The sequence below is a fragment of the Erpetoichthys calabaricus genome, chromosome 2 (assembly GCF_900747795.2).
Source record: "Erpetoichthys calabaricus chromosome 2, fErpCal1.3, whole genome shotgun sequence".
NCBI lineage: Eukaryota > Metazoa > Chordata > Cladistia > Polypteriformes > Polypteridae > Erpetoichthys > Erpetoichthys calabaricus.
In genome coordinates this window covers 3375467-3392711 of record NC_041395.2, presented here as the reverse complement: position 1 = coordinate 3392711, position 17245 = coordinate 3375467, and the positions used below count along the sequence as shown (strand labels likewise).

The following is a 17245-nucleotide window of genomic DNA, read 5'->3' as shown; positions in this document are numbered from 1 at the left end:
TCTTAATTTAGGACAGTCCCAAAACATGCAACTTAGAGGGGCTGGGGCTTTGTGGCATCGTTTGCAGGTAGGATTCAATCCCGTTGAGAGTTGTCTTCGATGTTACATTCTAGGATAAATGACAATGTGTTTTGCACAGATTGATGAAGAACGAACAACCTGAACAATCAACTTTTCTTAGATCATCTAATGGTGTGTAAAAATGCCACTAATATTCTCCTTATTACTGGTTAAAATATTTTCAGATACGCACACTGATGGAGAATTAGGGAAGTTAAGCAGGTGCTTTCTAACAAAGCTGATGACTAGTAAATAGAAAAGGACAGAAAAGTAGAAGAAATTCCATATTTAGAACAGAGCTGATGAAAGGACATAAGCACCTTGTAAATGTAAAGATCTCTGAAAGTCTGGACACCTAATGACATGTTTAAATTCAATAATGTATCATTAAAGAAGGCCTGGAATATAACATGATCCTAGAATGGAGCTGCAGGCAACAGCATTTCCTACATTGGCTCCATATTTTGAGCTCTGTCTGATTACTAGTGAATTGACGATGATTATTGATAATCAAGAGCACAGAGCAAGGCATACAAAATGAAATTTCTATGTGATTTCCTTGCCAGAGCCAACTAAGCAGGTGTGTTCTCAGGACCTTCTGCTTCTTTCCATTGTGTCCAATAACTAATGTTTGTGACCCTGTAGTAGAGCTACAAGTCTTTCGATACCAGCCTCTGCTTTTGATCTTTGTAGTGTTATTATTTAATAAAACACGTTATGGCCTAGTGGCCTCAGTATTGACCTGTCAAACACGTAGATGCAGGTTCAGCTCCTGCTCTGGACTTGAAATAGAGAGAAAAGTGAACAGAACACAGTGAGCTCAGCTTGTCTCACTGGTAACTCACCCAAATGAGTATGTGGACCTCAAATCAAAGAGCGGACAAATCTGTCAAGTGCTCCTTCACAGGGGTGTACCACAGAACTCTGGGCCCTATACATAAGCAGCCTCCATGGACCCCTTCTTCTTGAAAACCAACTTTTCATTCCAGGCTCTGAGGCAGTGAGTCCTGGGTAATCATCACCCTTTCTCCCCCATCTACGATGCCCATGCTCCTTCGTGGAGCTTTGCTTGACAACTTACTTAACAAAGTCCTTGCTTTAGGACAACATCTTGTGCCATGTACACCTAGCCATCCATCTGCCCCATATGTGTTTCAAAGTCTGCCATTTCAAATGAACAGCTCTCATTAAATTGTATCACATCACACACCTTCATGTTACATCCTATGGCCTGGTGACAATTGCATGTCCTTGTTTGTAGTGTTATAATATTGTAATAACATACTTAAAACAGACATTGTGACAGCATAGCTTTGTGAATTTTAAAGACGTTACTTACTGGGTTTATTGCACAGGCTTCCTTGGCAACACGTGACAGACAAAAATGCTGAAAATCCCAGGATGCTGTTGCCAATATTGGGATTATCACAGAGGCTCCACGAAGAGCATCCCATTATGATGTTGGGTCCTGAAACTGAAGACATCAAAAGTAACTCCATGTTAACTGTGTTATAGTTGGGAATATGCCTGCATTAATAGCCTGACCTGGTAAAATTCTATCATATTTTGGCCATGATGGTTAGCTTTGCTACATCACACTCTGCGTGGTCTTCGATTGTCCCTGTGAAGTTTGCATTGGTGTGCTCTGTCCTGTTATTTCGCTCCCTCACACATATCCATAGCATACTTATTATACTATTTGGTGACTCCAAGTGGTCCCAGGATGAAAGTGTGTGAGGAGGCCCTGCAGTGGACTGGTTTCCCACCACGATGACTGGTTGCTGTCGCTGCTAAACTGGGATCTGTGATGTAATCCTTCACCTTCCAATGAAAGTCCGCACCTAACATCCTAGAATAGACTGAGAACATCACAGAAGTCCCAGGGGAAATCACAGCTCTGCCTACTCCTGCTAACCCCACTGAGTAGCCCATGGTGGAGAACACACCAGCTAGACACTGGGCATTCAGTTATCAGTGTTATGGCAACTGGAACCCACGTTTTTCAAAAGTTAGATCCATTGTTATAATCAGCAATACAGGGGGTGTAGTGTCCAGCATTTCCATGTTTTTAAAAACTAGCCGAATCGTCATATTCTCTACAGAGTTCGGGCCTTCACGCTAAAGGCTATTGTTTAATTTGGCTTGTGTTCAAGTTAGATCCACTGTCACCTGAGGCCACCAGAGTCCCCTTGTGTCCTGTTGTTTTAAATGAGAGTGCATTTTACTGCATAATCATGAGAGAGAGAAAACCTAAGAGGTACTCACAAGACAAGACAAACCAAAGGTTTACAAGGAAACAATTTAGAGGAAGACCTTTGACACCTAACGTCACACCAAAGGACGATGTTTGGGAGGCTGAAATGAACACCTGTCCTCTGAGGTGGGCTCTACAGCCCTGGATCACTCATTGCCAGGAAGATGGCGTCGTTCTTAATTTGTAACAGAGGTTTCACATGTTGTATCTCAGTCAGGTTAGCACAACAAGCTGCTGTCAGCACTTTGCATTTATTAAATGTCGTTCACCATAACTTCACCGTTAAGCACTGCTGTACTTTTTTGGATTTCTTCAGCTCAGCAACTGAGAAAATCCACCAGCAACTTGCTTCTTCTATCCCAGTAGAAAATGGCATACTTTCCACTATCACCCATATTCCCTTAGCAATCATCTTATTCTCTGAGTTCAGTTTACCAGCTAATAATGACATCTCTGAGCTTATTACAGAATCTATTTTTTTCACTTACCAATTAGATCCAATGCCTACAAGCCCTGTTAAGTCCTGTTTGTCACATGTCTCCCCCATGGTAACTGCTATAATTAACTCTTCCCTTACTATTGGCACGGCCCCCCACTCATTAAAAACGGCCTCAATTACTCCAAATCTGAAACAAAAAACAGGCTTAGACCTTAATATTCTTAATAATCTATCTATCTATCTATCTATCTAATTATCGGCCTGTTTCAAATGTTCCATTCATATCAAACATTCTCAGAAAGATAGTTGCTTCCCAACTTCGGTCCCATCTTTCAAAAACATAATCTTTTTGAAGTTTCAATCAGTCTTTTGTCCTAAACGCAGCACAGAAACTGCCCTGGTCAAAATTACAAATGATCTTCTCTGGGCAGCTGACATGGGACTCTTATTAATTCTTGTACTTCCTGACATCCCATCAGATACTTTTGAACTGTCTAGCTAGTTTTGGAGTTTGTGGCCTTGTCCATCAATGGTTTTCTTCCTACCTCATGGAGAGGAGGCCGTTTGTTCATGTGAAGGACAATAAGTGAGAAAATGCAGTCGTTACTCAGTGAGTTCCGCAGGGCTCTGTGTTGTGGCCGCTTATTTTTCTCATCTACACCTTCCCAATAGGCAATATCTTTCAGCGCTATGGCATTAAATTGCACTGTTATGTTGATGACACACAGCTTTATCTCTCCACTAAATCGACTTCTGTTTGCCCTCCACATACTCTTATGGCATGTCTCCAAGGCAAAGTCATTGGTGACTCATAATATTCTCCCTAGAAATAGCAATAAAACCCAAGGTGCTCCTCATTGGTTCTGAACCTACTCTCACTAAGGTTAACTGTTCTTCCGTTTTAATTAACAACATTGACACAAACATCTCTTCCCAGCTTATGAGCCTGGGTGTCATTTTAGACAGCACCCTCTCTTTCCTTCCCATATAAATGATTTTTCTCGGACTGCCTTCCTCCATCTCCAAAACTTTTCTAGACTTCCCCCTGTTCTTACACAGCACAGTACTGAAGTACTGGTGAATGCCTTAGTCACTTCACATGTACAGCAGATTACTGCAATGCTATTCTATCTGGCATCCCACAAACGCATATGAAAGTCTGGCTCCCTGTCTACTATCAAACACAATTCACAATGCTGCTCTTAACATTTAAAGCTCTCCGCAGTCTCGCTCCTCCTTACCTCACTGATCTCCTACAGACGTCCTCTCACTCCCTCAAGTCCTCATCTTCAGCTTTGCTTTCTGTTCCAATCATCAAACTCTGTTCTATTGGAGCTGAAGCAATGTCCCATAGTGCCTCTCAACTCGGGAATTCTCTTCCCTCTCAAATCCGTCAGCTGGACTCAGTAACCCCATTTTAAACTGGCATACCAACTTTGATTTTACCTCTGATACAGCCAGCTATCTCTGATGTTTGATAGTACAGGGTGCGCACAAAGTCCGTATACCCCTATCTTTAGGAGCATTTACAGGAATAACTATGACAATTTGGTTCCTGTGGACATCAGCCCAAGTCTTCCCAGTATTTCGTGGTGAGTTTCCGACATCCCGTCTGGTGCTGCCACCTGCTGCCACTCAAGAAATCGTAACAACATGGCAGTTGTTCCAAGACAAAGCGATAGGTGACACAAGAGTTTTCACGATCGAGGAGCATTTGGTGGCCACTGTGTGGGTTCATGAGTGGCCTGTTACTGGGAAATCGATCAAAAATGTCATGGATGACTTTGTTTTGCGTTTTGGGAAGGCGTCGCAGACAAAGAGGACGTTGTTGCAGTGGGAGAAGAAGGCTTTTGCAACAGGCAGCGTCCAAGATGCGCCGCGAAGTGGAAGACCATCCACAAGGAATGAAACGTGTGCAGATGTGGCAGAGTCTGTCCAGCGATCCCCAATGAAATCCACTCATAAACGTGCTGCTGAGTTGGGAGTAGCGGAATCGACAATGCGAAAACACATCAAACAGGACTTGCAAATGAAATGTTGGCGTCCATTGCCCGTTAACGAGTTATCAGATGCCGACTTGGACAGACGTCAGGAAGCTTGTCTGATCTGATGCTGCACCAATTTCCAACAAATGCTGAGAAGGAAAAGGTAATGTTCTCTGACGAGTGCATGATTTAACGTGTTTTTCTGGGGAAAAGAAAATCCACATTTCTTTGAAGAAATTGAGCATAGCCCACCACACGTGATGATCTGGGCCGGAATGACAGCACAGCATTTGTTTGGCCCTTATTTTTTTGATGGTTCTGTTAACCAAATCAGTTATCTGGAAATGCTGAATGGCTGGCTCATCCCTCAACTGAGAAAAAAGGGCATCCCTGACAGTGTTTGGTTTCAACAAGACGGGGCACCTGCCCATTTCGTAATCACCGTGCGTGATCGCCTCAACGATGTTTTTGGGAATCCTTGGATCGGACAAGGATCAAACAACAATCCCGTTCCTCTTCCTTGGCATCCGAGAAGCCCTGATCTCACAACTCCAGGTAATGCACTCTGGGGGTTTATCAAAGGAGACGTGCGGAAGCGCCGTTATTCATCGAATGATGAACGATGAACTGAAACATGCGGTCCGCGCAGCGTTCCAGAAAGTCACCCTGCAAATGTTGCAGAACATGAGCAAGAGAACCTGGCGGCTTATTCGGCTATGCAGAGATCATGGAGGGACCCATACAGATGTTTTGGATTCCTAAGAGGTAACCTTTAGCTTTCAAAATCCTCCCAAAGATAGGGGTATATGGACTTTGTGCGCACCCTGTACTTTTGTACCCTTATTGATATTTGATTTAATTGTTCTATTTGCTTTTATCTTTATTACTGTTGTTTAATTCTTTGAAAGGTAACCTTCAGTGCTAAGAATGGAGCCTATCAAATAAAATGTTCTATTATTATTATTATTATTATTATTATTATTATTATTGTTATTATTGATTTCACAGGAAATACGTCAATGCAATGTTTCAACTCAACCTAACCTTAACAAGAGTCCACATAACTGTTAAAGACACTGAAATAGGAACACTTTGACATGCCTGATGTGAAGCAGTGGTCTTGTCTGTCGGTGCACTTCACGGTTCTCTGGCAGGTGCCATCTGTCCCTGAGCAGCATGTCAGTCCATTAAAATCACTGGATATGTTCACTGCAAAAAGAACAAGAAACAAAGAAGGAGATGCTACAACAGTCGTGGGGTTCTTGTCGGCGGTTTACTTTACTTGAGTTCCAGTTTAGTAGGCAAAGTCAGCTGGACAATTGGAAGAGAATCATACAGCAGAAATCATGATGAGTCACAGGAGAGGCTATGGGCACCAGACTTTAACCCGCAAAGCTGCCAGTTCAACCCCCATCAACAACTCTCCGACAGTGCTGTTTAGCCTACCAACATGGACACTGTCTCATTTACCATTATCTTTTAAATCACAAAAGCCACCGACAATCTGATGAAGGACAAACATACAAAGACTCCTGACCTTTCTCAGTGTTACACAAGTCCGTGTTGCAGCACTGTGACACCAGAGTCATGCTCCCTCCTCCAAAGTTGAACGATGCACTCACGTTACAGATTTCTGGGGTCGGCGTTGCACAGTATCTTTGAAATTTCAAAGGGGAGTACCAGTCTACAAGGGAAAAAAAGGAATTATGTGGCACTTAAAGAAGGGAAATCATTAAACCTCTTAGGCCAGATTTATACTCCTGCGGACGCTACATAAGGTTTATACTGTTTATACTTGTGCGTGTACTTTATATAAATCTGGAAGATTCCACCAAGTTGCAATACAAGATATCATCACGGTGAGAAAACATTCACCTTCGCTGTGTTGTCAAACACCAATTAAATTCTGAGGACACCTTGTCACGATATCTCTGAAAAGGATTAATATTTTATGATTACATGAATTATTATTAATCCAGAGATGCGCTCATTCCAGCAAGCATCAGGTACGAGGCAGAAACAATCCCTGGATGGTGCATCAGCTCATCGCAAGGTGAATATAAGCACACACATAGACAGGCGTCATTTTAGAGTCACCGAATCCCCAAACCTTCATGTCTATGGAAACCCCCTAGGAAAACATTCAAACTCCAGGCAGGGAACACCAGGGACGTGACTGTCGGTGAGGCAGCAGTGCTACCACTCCGCCACCGTGCCACCCCCACGTGTGTCATTATTAACAATGAAGTTAACTACTCATCTGTAAAATGTAACATACATACTTTAATGCATTTCATCATGAAATTGATATCAAATATAAATAAAAGGATTTTAAGTGTGCAGAGAGCTGAAATATCGTAATGTCACGTGTGCTGTGTGGCGATTTCTGCAGTCAGTTCAGGAGGAAGCCCCAGAAGCAGGTAGCGATTAACAACTGAGTCGGTTTTAAGATGACGTTTACGAGGGTCTGCATTAATGACAAAATAAACTATGAGATTATAGTGGACATTTCAAGATTAAAGCCGAAATTTCCACTTTAATCACAAAATACACCTTTTCATTTTGTCCCTAATTTTATTTCTCTGTGGCTCAAATACGCCGCCATACATTCTGATGCTGTTGTGAAGGTGCAAAAAAAAAAAAAAAGACGGCACAGAAGATGGTATGTGAGACTTTTAAAATGTATCGCGTTGTTATGTTGGGGAATATAAATATAACATTTGTATGTTGGCATTTAGCTATACAACATTGAAACGTTCAAACATTGAAGCACGCACATTGACCCTGTAGGATCTACAAAGCAGCTTGCTGTCACATGTTGATAGTAAACAGAGAGTCTGACGTCACGTTTCGACTTACACTGCACCAACTGATTTTTTGCTGGTACTGAAACTCGCGCACGTGTCATGTTAATTTCTGAGGACCTGCTCAGAGGATGCGTTAAATGAATGCTGGGAACGTGTGGCGGCCATGATGCGTGCACATACACGTTCTTAACGTGAAGTATAAACCGGCCCTTACAAGTTTTTAGTGTTTCTTAGACATGATGAGGGTGTAGGACTTGGCATATCCAAATATGCATACTGTATGTGAGTAATGCATGCCACTTGGGCACTAAATGCACCACATACAATCTCACACCCAGGATGTTACAGGACCAGACACACATTAATGCGCGCCAATCTGCCTACTGCACAGGGTCAGCTGCCCTGCTGCCTTCTTTTTACTTTAAATTGGAATGGAATTTTGCCACATTTTGTAGATTTACCTTCATCTTTCTCTCTCTCTGTATATAAAGTACACATAAAGAACAAAAGATAGAGAATAATATTTAGAATATGTGTTAATTTTTATTAATAATAACGTTTAACGGTATAAGTGTTTAAACAGGCAGGGAAGGCAATGCAAAGAAGCTGGATAAGCCAGTGATTGATCCGATAGGAATGGTGGTTAACGTCTCTGGCTACCTGTGAAGGGGAGAGCTGACCAGACATATGAGACGCACTGTCTTAGCTGCCTGTTTTCATTGAAGAACACCATTTAAAAGTAAAAGCTGCTCTGATACACACACACATTCAGGCTCATTCAGTCACATTCAGGCTCGCAACTGACAGAAAAAAATGAACAGTTCATGAAATGACGTACCAAAGCTCATTTTTAATTCAACCAGTAGCAGAAAGAGTGTTTGAACAGTGAAGGAAGGCACACTTGGTACTCACACAAGTAGGTGGAAAAAGAAGACGTCACACAGGAATCCTGAGAGCTGCAAAATATGGAGCTGCTGTCACAGGCATCCCACGAACTACTGGATGTGCAGGAGTTGCAGACCAGTGTGGAAGCTGAAATGAGAGTTGAGATGTGTGTTCACTGCACAAACCAGGAGGCACTGGGGACCAAGATTTGCAGGTGTAGGAGACAACCTGGCAGCCTGTTAAACTACACAAAGTTTCCTTTTGACTCATTGATAAATGCCAGCAATGACAATGACAAGCCAGCCAAAAAAGAGGACATTAAACAACTAACTGCATGATTAAATGGTCCCAGAATTTCAGAAAAACAAAGGATTGTGGACTTATGGAGACTTGGAAGGGTCATGTGCCTGTCATCCAACAAGTTACTCCATAACATTCATTGTCATAGCACCAGACGCTCAAGCAGACTCTAATCTGCGGCTGTTAACTCCTCACACACTAACAATCACACACTGGACCAGTGACTGAGATTCCATTGTGCAATTAGCTGCACCACCAGTTGCTTTGGCCTGCCAACGCCACACTGCTGACCATCATCTACTAGTGCTGTCTGATTGTTACAGTGTTCTGCTTAGTACTGCCCTGATAGTTGCATGTGTGAGGAGGGGACATCTTCAATGCTCACGCCAGGTAAGCAGTACCACCCTGGGTCAAGAGGGGGCACTGTTGTTAACTCAATCTCCCTTTTTCCATCCACAGTCCAGAGGGACAACTGCCAGTTCAAGAAGCCCTGCAACTTCTGGGAGCCCACCACATAAAATCAAGACAGCACACAGAATTCAATCATGAACTGTGGCTGATAGTGACGGCATGCCTATTCAGAGGCACTCTTTTGTGGATGGCCGAAGCCATATTGTGAACTCTTGTTCTGCCTTTTCATTGTTTCTTTATCTTGTCACCATTAATTGTGCTTTCTCCAGGGTGGCATTCTAAATCTTCTTACAGCCTGATTCTCATTATTCTTACAGTTGTCAAACATGAAAGCCTATTGGGTGTCTCATTGGGAACAATTTACGAGTACGCAGGGGCAAATGAAAGAGTGTAATGCAGTTACTGCCCAACTTCTGCTTCCATTCCTACAATGGAGGAGAACAGTGACGCCCCCTCTGGCCCCACCCTTTAAGGACAAAAGGAGACCACAGCAGCACACAGTAATCAGATTCATTGAACCATTTTATGTCCTATTCATTGTGAATACACTCCATAACCCGAGCCCACCCGTCTGATATTTAATTTTTTGCTATCTCTGTCCGTTGACAGAAACTTACTTGGTTTGTTGCAGAGCCATCCTTGACAGCAGTTAATCGATGGTCCAAGGTCAAAGTGCAACGTCTTGCTTGCATTTAGTGGATTGTCACAGATGCTGCTGGAAGAACATCCGAGGAACACAGCCCATCCATTACCTGAAGAGGGTGACAATTCAGTGAATAAATCCATCAAAAGAGGAGCCAAGAGGCACTGCTGACTGGTTTGCCAGACTCGGGGGTGCACCCTGTGGCTGACCGTGTAACGTGCCTTCCTGCAGTCAAGCCCACCATTCACAAGCCTCCAGTTTCTACACTGACTCAATCACTCGGGGTCACAGATTGGCAAGTTAACTGTTCACTCTATACATTTTCTGTCCCATAATTTAAATTCATTGTATATTAACATTCACATATTTTGAACGGAACCCCTCATCCCAGCAAAGTGTCCCTCACAGCAGACCACAGTAGACAGGATGGAGGGTGGCCTGAGAGTGCCAGGCAGTGACACTATCTGAGGGTGGCAGCCCACTGTAGACAGCAGCGCTGCAATGAAGCTTATGCCAAGTCACATGGGAGGTCTTCAAGGGCTTTCTAGAAGGCTTCTTTCATTTTCTCTTTCCTTCATTGAATTCATTCTGTGAGGCTCAGGTCCATGTCATTGAGTGTCACTTGCCACGTGCTGGAGTTTCATGGGCCTAGCAGCCCAGCAGTAAGCGCCAGTCCATTTCATTGACAGGTTCTGCATCAAAAAATTCATTAAAGAACCCTGGGATTGAGTTGCAAACCACATACTTGATGTGAAGCAGTAGTCTTGGTCATCCACACAGCTTACGGAGTTTTCACAATTCCCGTTTGTTCCGCCACAGCACACAAGGCCATTCGGAATGCTGGGTGTGTTTACTGCAAAGGAGGAAGAATTAAAATAAGTAAAGACCAACGGTTGGTGTGCGGCTAATCATTATATCGGCAACGTCAGGTGAAAACTGCAAGGTGAATGTCATTGAAAAAGCAACAATACGGTTTAAGCAAATGGCATTAAAGCAGTTCAAATATACTGCACCTAAGAGTCGGCCATTGTGGTGGTCCAGGTTCCTTCCAATATCTAATGGTGCTTCAGTAGGTGCTAAGAAATGTAAGCAGATGGCTGCCTTTCCGGGTTCTGTATCACACATTATGGTGCAGACAACACAGGTTAGTCGGGAAGTGTACAGAAACTGGCATTACTCGATTACGAGGTTTAATGTTTTTGGATTTCTGAAGAGTGTTGGCCACCGTTGAAGCCATTCATTTTGGTGGAAGCAACACTGTGGCAATAAAGCTGAGTGCATTGTGATGGACAGCCAGGGATCCTGCCCGGACAGGATGCCCCTTCACCACATCTGCCAGGGGGACAAGTGTGGGAAGCCCAGAATCTCCCCCTGGACGCTAGATGGCAGCCTTTCTGGGTTGCAGCGGTGCCTCTGACTCCCTCCAGGGCTTCATGGGGATTGGAGTCCTGTGCAGCTCTGTGGGGTTCCACAGGCGCCACCAGGGGGTGCTGCAGCAGGAGCTGCGGGCCCCTTTTGGGCACTGGTTTCGCCAATAAAAGGAAGCCAGTGACCACCACTCAGTGGCCGGAGTCGGGAGGAGGTGGACAAAGCATGCTGAGGAGGAGTGGTGGTGGAAAAGAGGAAGATAAGTGCTTGGTGTTACTGTACTGTACTGTGCTTGGGACTGCGTTGTGGCTGAAGGGATTACGGGGAAGACGTGCCCTCCAGCTGAAGAATAATAAACAGTTTATTTATTTTACCCGTGCCTCCCGTGTGAATCTGTGCCGGGATGGGTGCTATATAGCGTTCTTCTTACAGCATGAATACCAGTAAGATGATCAGAATGAACAGCGGCATTGACACGGTCAGTCGCAGATCATCGTCACCCAGGGCATCACACAGGAGACCACTGATATGTGAAATGACGGACCAAGTAGGGTGATAAACGTTTGACAATTTCAGAGCTCAACTTCAATGTTATTGTGGAGGAATGTGGTGGATATGATCAACAGGCTTTATCTGGTCGAATGGCCTGCTCTCTATAAGATTTTCTAATGTTCTGTCATCAGTGGACAAAAATATAATTTGAACAGAAAACAAAGAACAAATGGAGGTTTACAGGTCTGAGGAGCAAGACACAACTGTCGAAATGCTCAATAAACCAAAGCGCACTTAATGACACTCACATTTATTCTATCTTAATTAAGTCTTTCTTATCTGACCTCTTGGCAACTCCAACCATCTATCCTTACTGGGGTTCAAATCTCTACAGAACTCCAAATTACTATTTAATGAGATTGTTACTGTTATTCATGTGCGCAGTTTTGGATTTTCTCAATCTCCTTTCTAAGATTTTCAAGATCAGATTCTTCACATCACTTAAGATTTAATAAGTAAACTTTTGAAATCGGCTAAAGACATCAAAGGTGCCACGTCTAGCGACTATCGAAACCTGGTCTCTTTGACAACATGGGAGTGGTGCCCACAAAAGAACGAAAAATAGATGGCAGAATGCCTTCCCTCTCACCTTCCTCGACATTGCACAAATCTGAGTCGCAGCACTTTGATGTCCAGGACTGATTGCCATAGCCATAGTTGATGGACAGGCTCAGATTGCAGGAGTCCGGAGAGGCACATAAGCGTTTAAAAGTAGTGGGAGTAGCAGAATCTGCAATGGAAAAAGAAACAAAATAAAGAAGCCGTGTGAAACATTAGACAGTCCCTACGACGGTGAAGCTGCTCTCTTGGTAGGGCATCACATGAAGGACATTGTAGCAACATGTCTGGTCAGATAAAATGCACCCTGAAATTATTTCTGCTTATCCCAAGCCAAGTTCAGGATTCCATCAGGTGTACTGCTATAAAGTGCTGGCTCAGTCTTTCCAGATGACGGAGAGGTTTCACGTCAACACCTTCCTGCGTTAAAGCTACAGTGACCAACTGTGTGCTTTCTTACTGTCTGAGGCTCAGCAATGGCAGTGATGCCCAAAGGCACACAGCAACTTTGGGTCACATCACAATAATGAACGTGCAATCATCAAACTCTTAAATCACCCTATTGTGACCTGTTCATTCCATTTTGCTTTTGTAAACAGGAGTCAGTAGAACTATCCATCCATCAATCCATCCATCCATCCTCTTCTGCTTATCTGAGGTCAGGTTGTGGGGGCAGCAGCTTGAGCAGAGATGCCCAGACTTCCCTCTCCCAGGCCATTTCTTCTAGCTCTTCCGGGGGAATCCCAAGGGGTTCCCAGGCCAGCCAAGAGACATAGTCCCTCCAGCGTGTCCTGGGTCTTCCCCGGGGCCTCCTCCCAGTTAGACGTGCCCAGAACACCTCACCAGGGATTGTGTCCAGGAGGCATCCTGATCAGATGCCCGAGCCACCTCATCTGACTGCTCTCGATGCGGAGGAGCAGAGGCTCTACTCTGAGCTTCTCCCCCTATCTTTAAGGGAAAGCCCAGACACCCTGCGGAGGAAACATATTTCAGCCGCTTGTATTCGCGATCTCGTTCTTTCGGTCACTACCCATAGCTCATGACCATAGGTGAGGGTAGGAACAGATCAACTGGTAAACTGAGAGCTTTGCCTTGCGGCTCAGCTCCTTTTTCACCACGACAGACCGATGCAAAGCCCATATCATTGCGGACGCATCGATCCGCCTGTCGATTTCACGCGCCATTCTTCCCTCACTCATGAACAAGATCCTGAGATACTTGAACTCCTCCACTTGGGGCAGGATCTCACTCCCAACCCTAAGAGGGCATTCCACCCTTTTCCTCTGAAGACCATGGTCTCGGATTACTAAACAAACAGTAATTGCCCTTTGGCCATAAAAGAACCATTCTGATTGGCCGTGAACATTAAGTGCAAGCAGGGGATAAGTGCCTGCATTTCCCTGGATTGTGTGCTAATGTGAAGCTGAAAGACCACCACGGGAGACGGTGGGGTTGTCAGATTTAGTTTATGATGTTACCCAACAGAACAGTCAAAAAGGAAACTGGCGACAGTTTTGAAGCTCTATTAACTATGAATCGAGATTTACTTCCTGCCATTAACTGACCTGCCAGTTTCACCGGGTTGTTAACATCTGCTTTTAAAACTCCCTACACAAATTTCAAAACTCTTGTCAAGTGCTGTGTCCGGGACATTTGTTGCTAAGCTTGTCTCTCTATTACTGAGGGTTTCTAACTAAATTAGTTTAAAGCTGGAATTGACACCAACCTAAACCAGAACATGCTGTTCACACAATCACAGTCAGTTCATTTCATGTTTCTTGTCCAACAAATAAAATAATAATGCACACATTCATGCTCATCTGCCTCCAGGGAGTTGTGATACTTGAGAGTTCCCATGCACGTATGTCTCAATCAGTTCCAAAAATCCCCACAAGAGGGGGAAATACTGTCAAAAAACCCTGGCTGGTGTCACAGAGAGCCACACCGAATCTTTATTAAACAAAATATTCTTATTGAAAATGCCGTGAAATTACATGAGGGTCCCTTTAGCACACAAAGGAGTGGCCAACAAAGGCAATCCAAGGCAAAGTGAAAAAACAAACTTCCAGAAAACCACAAAAGAACATTCGAGATGAATCACAAGGAACTGTGGGAAACCCTAAACTCTATAAGCTCAGGGCAGTCCCTGACAGTGACGGGAAGGTGGTCCTGCCTCTTGTGGGACCACTCACAAAACACAAGGCACATAATACATAGACAAAATAAAAGACAAACAAACACAAATAAAATGAATACCAACAAGAGAACAAAGAAGACACAGAACAAAGATTTGAACCCCAGCCAGGGAAGGAGCCCACTCTGAAGGGATGGAGGGTGACATGAAGTTTAACAGAATTCTCACTGAACTGAATTCACAGTCTGAAGAGAACTGCGACAAAGCAAGCAGTCCAACTAGACAGCTGTTGGCTCTCATTACAAATTTCATTTCTGGGGACGTCCACCTTGAGCCGGACTATGATTGGACCCCCGCTGTCATCGACAAAGAATATATGCCTCGGAGACAGAGATGAAATCAATCGCCTAAAAGCCAGTTCTTGCTCTTAAAGATAGATAGATAGATAGATAGATAGATAGATAGATAGATAGATAGATAGATAGATAGATAGATAGATAGATAGATAGATAGATAGATAGATAGATAGATAGATAGATAGATAGATAGATAGATAGATAGATAGATAGATAGATAGATAGATAGATAGATAGATAGATAGATAGATAGATACTTTATTAATCCCAATGGGAAATTCACATTCTTCAGCAGCAGCATACTGATACAATAAATAATATTAAATTAAAGAATGATAATAATGTAGGTAAAAACAGACAATAACTATGTATAATGTTAAATATTAACGTTTACCCCCTCGGGTGGAATTGAAGAGTCGCATAGTTTGGGGGAGGAACGATCTCCTCAATCTGTCAGTGGAGCAGGACAGTGACAGCAGTCTGTCGCTGAAGCTGCTCTTCTGTCTGGAGATGATACTATTTAGTGGATGCAGTGGATTCTCCATAATTGATAGGAGTCTGCTGAGCGCCCGTCACTCTGCCACAGATGTCAAACTGTCCAGCTCCATGCCAACAATAGAGCCTGCCTTCCTCACCAGTTTGTCCAGGCGTGAGGCGTCTTTCCTCTTAATGCTGCCTCCCCAGCACACCACTGCGTAGAAGAGGGCGCTCGCCACAACTGTCTGACAGAACATCTGCAGCATCTTATTGCAGATGTTGAAGGACGCCAGCCTTCCAAGGAAGTATAACCGGCTCTGTCCTTTCTTGCACAGAGCATCAGTATTGGCAGTCCAGTCCAATTTATCATCCAGCTGCACTCCCAGGTATTTATAGGTCTGCACCATCTACACACAGTCACCTTTGATGATCACGGGGTCTATAAGGGGTCTGGGCCTCCTAAAATCCACCATCATCTCCTTGGTTTTGCTGGTGTTCAGTTGTAGGTGGTTTGAGTCGCACCATTTAACAAAGTCATTGATTAGGTCCCTATACTCCTCCTCCAGCCCATTCCTGATGCAGCCAACAATAGCAGTGTCGTCAGTGAACTTTTGCATATGGCAGGACTCCGAGTTGTATTGGAAGTCCGATGTATATAGGCTGAACAGGACCGGAGAAAGTACAGTCCTTTGTGGCGCTCCTGTGTTGCTGACCACAATGTCAGACGTGCAGTTCCCAAGACGCACATACTGAGGTCTGTCTTTAAGATAGTCCACGATCCATGCCACTAGGTATGAATCAACTCCCATCTCTGTCAGCTTGTCCCTAAGGAGCAGAGTTTGGATTGTGTTGAAGGGACAGCTTGTCTGTGGCTTCATTCCACGAGGTCTGAAATTCCTTACTGTGAACGTTCAACTTTATTCATGACAACCAATAAACACTTTAGCAGCTGGGTGTGTGGCTTTCAAAACTCGTCTTGAATCCAATCAAATGCTTTCTATTGAACATGTGTAGGCGGACATTGGCCAAATCAACTGCTTCACAATTGCTGGTTTCTCTCTTTGTCCCTAAGGGTTAGTGGTCAGTTGAGATAAAACATAAAATTGTATGAAACATAAAAAAAGAGTCAACAACCAACCCAAGTTAGCAGAGCTGCGACTCTGGTGAGCATCTTTCTGAATTTCATGGAGAGGAAACTGACACTTCCTGTTCCTGAGACTGTAAAGAAGCTAAGCCAAGAGACATGAACGTCCATCAAGAGCAATAGGTGGCTTGTGATTGGACAGAATGATAAGCTTTAGGAAGAGCTGAGCAAAGTGGAATCCCCAAAGATGTTTGACATCCTTCTAAACGCAGCGCTAGCCTCCATAATGATGTCAGGTAGGCGAAAGCCACGGTCTGTGAGCTCATTAAAAGGAGTTCATGAAAATGAAATGGGAAATGCCTAAAAGTGCCAAATGAAGACCAAGTAGAAGCATTAAATCAAACCTATGGACATAATGTAACCACACTTACAAAAACCTTAGCCCATTACCAGACCCGTTCATTGAGTTCCAGAGCAGCTGCGGAGGCGGCTGAGTCCCATCCAGCAAAAAAATAAAACACAGTAGCAGGTAGGCAACCCGAGTTTAACAAAACGACAAATAAAGCCAGCAGTCAGAGCCAGGAGGACCACAAATGGCCTGTCTACTTACATAAATTAAGTGAATACCGAAATGATGCACAAGTGGAGTATGGAGAGACACACAGAATGACGCTGCTCTCACAAGCTTCCCACGAATAAACAGATTGGCAGCTGTTGCAGAACAAGGTGGAAGCTAAAAAAAAAAACAAATTAAGGGAGGAAAATGAAATCACTGAGTCATGAAAACATCGGTCAGCACACAAAATCACGAATTAATTGGTCCTCAGCGAGAACTGCTGTTTTGCACCAGTGGTCCTCAACCTTTCTGGAGTTGCAACACACTTTTTCCCAATTACGTGTCTTTGTGATGTACCAAGGGGGGACAGGCATCA

General features: G+C 43.9%; 1 protein-coding gene across 1 annotated transcript in view; it reads right to left on the bottom strand.

Moving 5' to 3' along the window:
* The window catches only part of LOC114669449 (uncharacterized), a 115636-nt gene that overhangs the window by 24688 nt on the left and 73703 nt on the right, over nt 1-17245 (bottom strand). Inside the window, exons 35-42 of the mRNA XM_051924011.1 lie at nt 16924-17046; nt 12294-12434; nt 10530-10637; nt 9759-9893; nt 8458-8577; nt 6276-6422; nt 5840-5947; nt 1400-1534 (exon numbers count right to left, since the gene is read on the bottom strand). Coding sequence (XP_051779971.1) covers nt 1400-1534; nt 5840-5947; nt 6276-6422; nt 8458-8577; nt 9759-9893; nt 10530-10637; nt 12294-12434; nt 16924-17046 — 1017 coding nt within the window. The remainder of the gene's footprint in view (nt 1-1399; nt 1535-5839; nt 5948-6275; nt 6423-8457; nt 8578-9758; nt 9894-10529; nt 10638-12293; nt 12435-16923; nt 17047-17245) is intronic.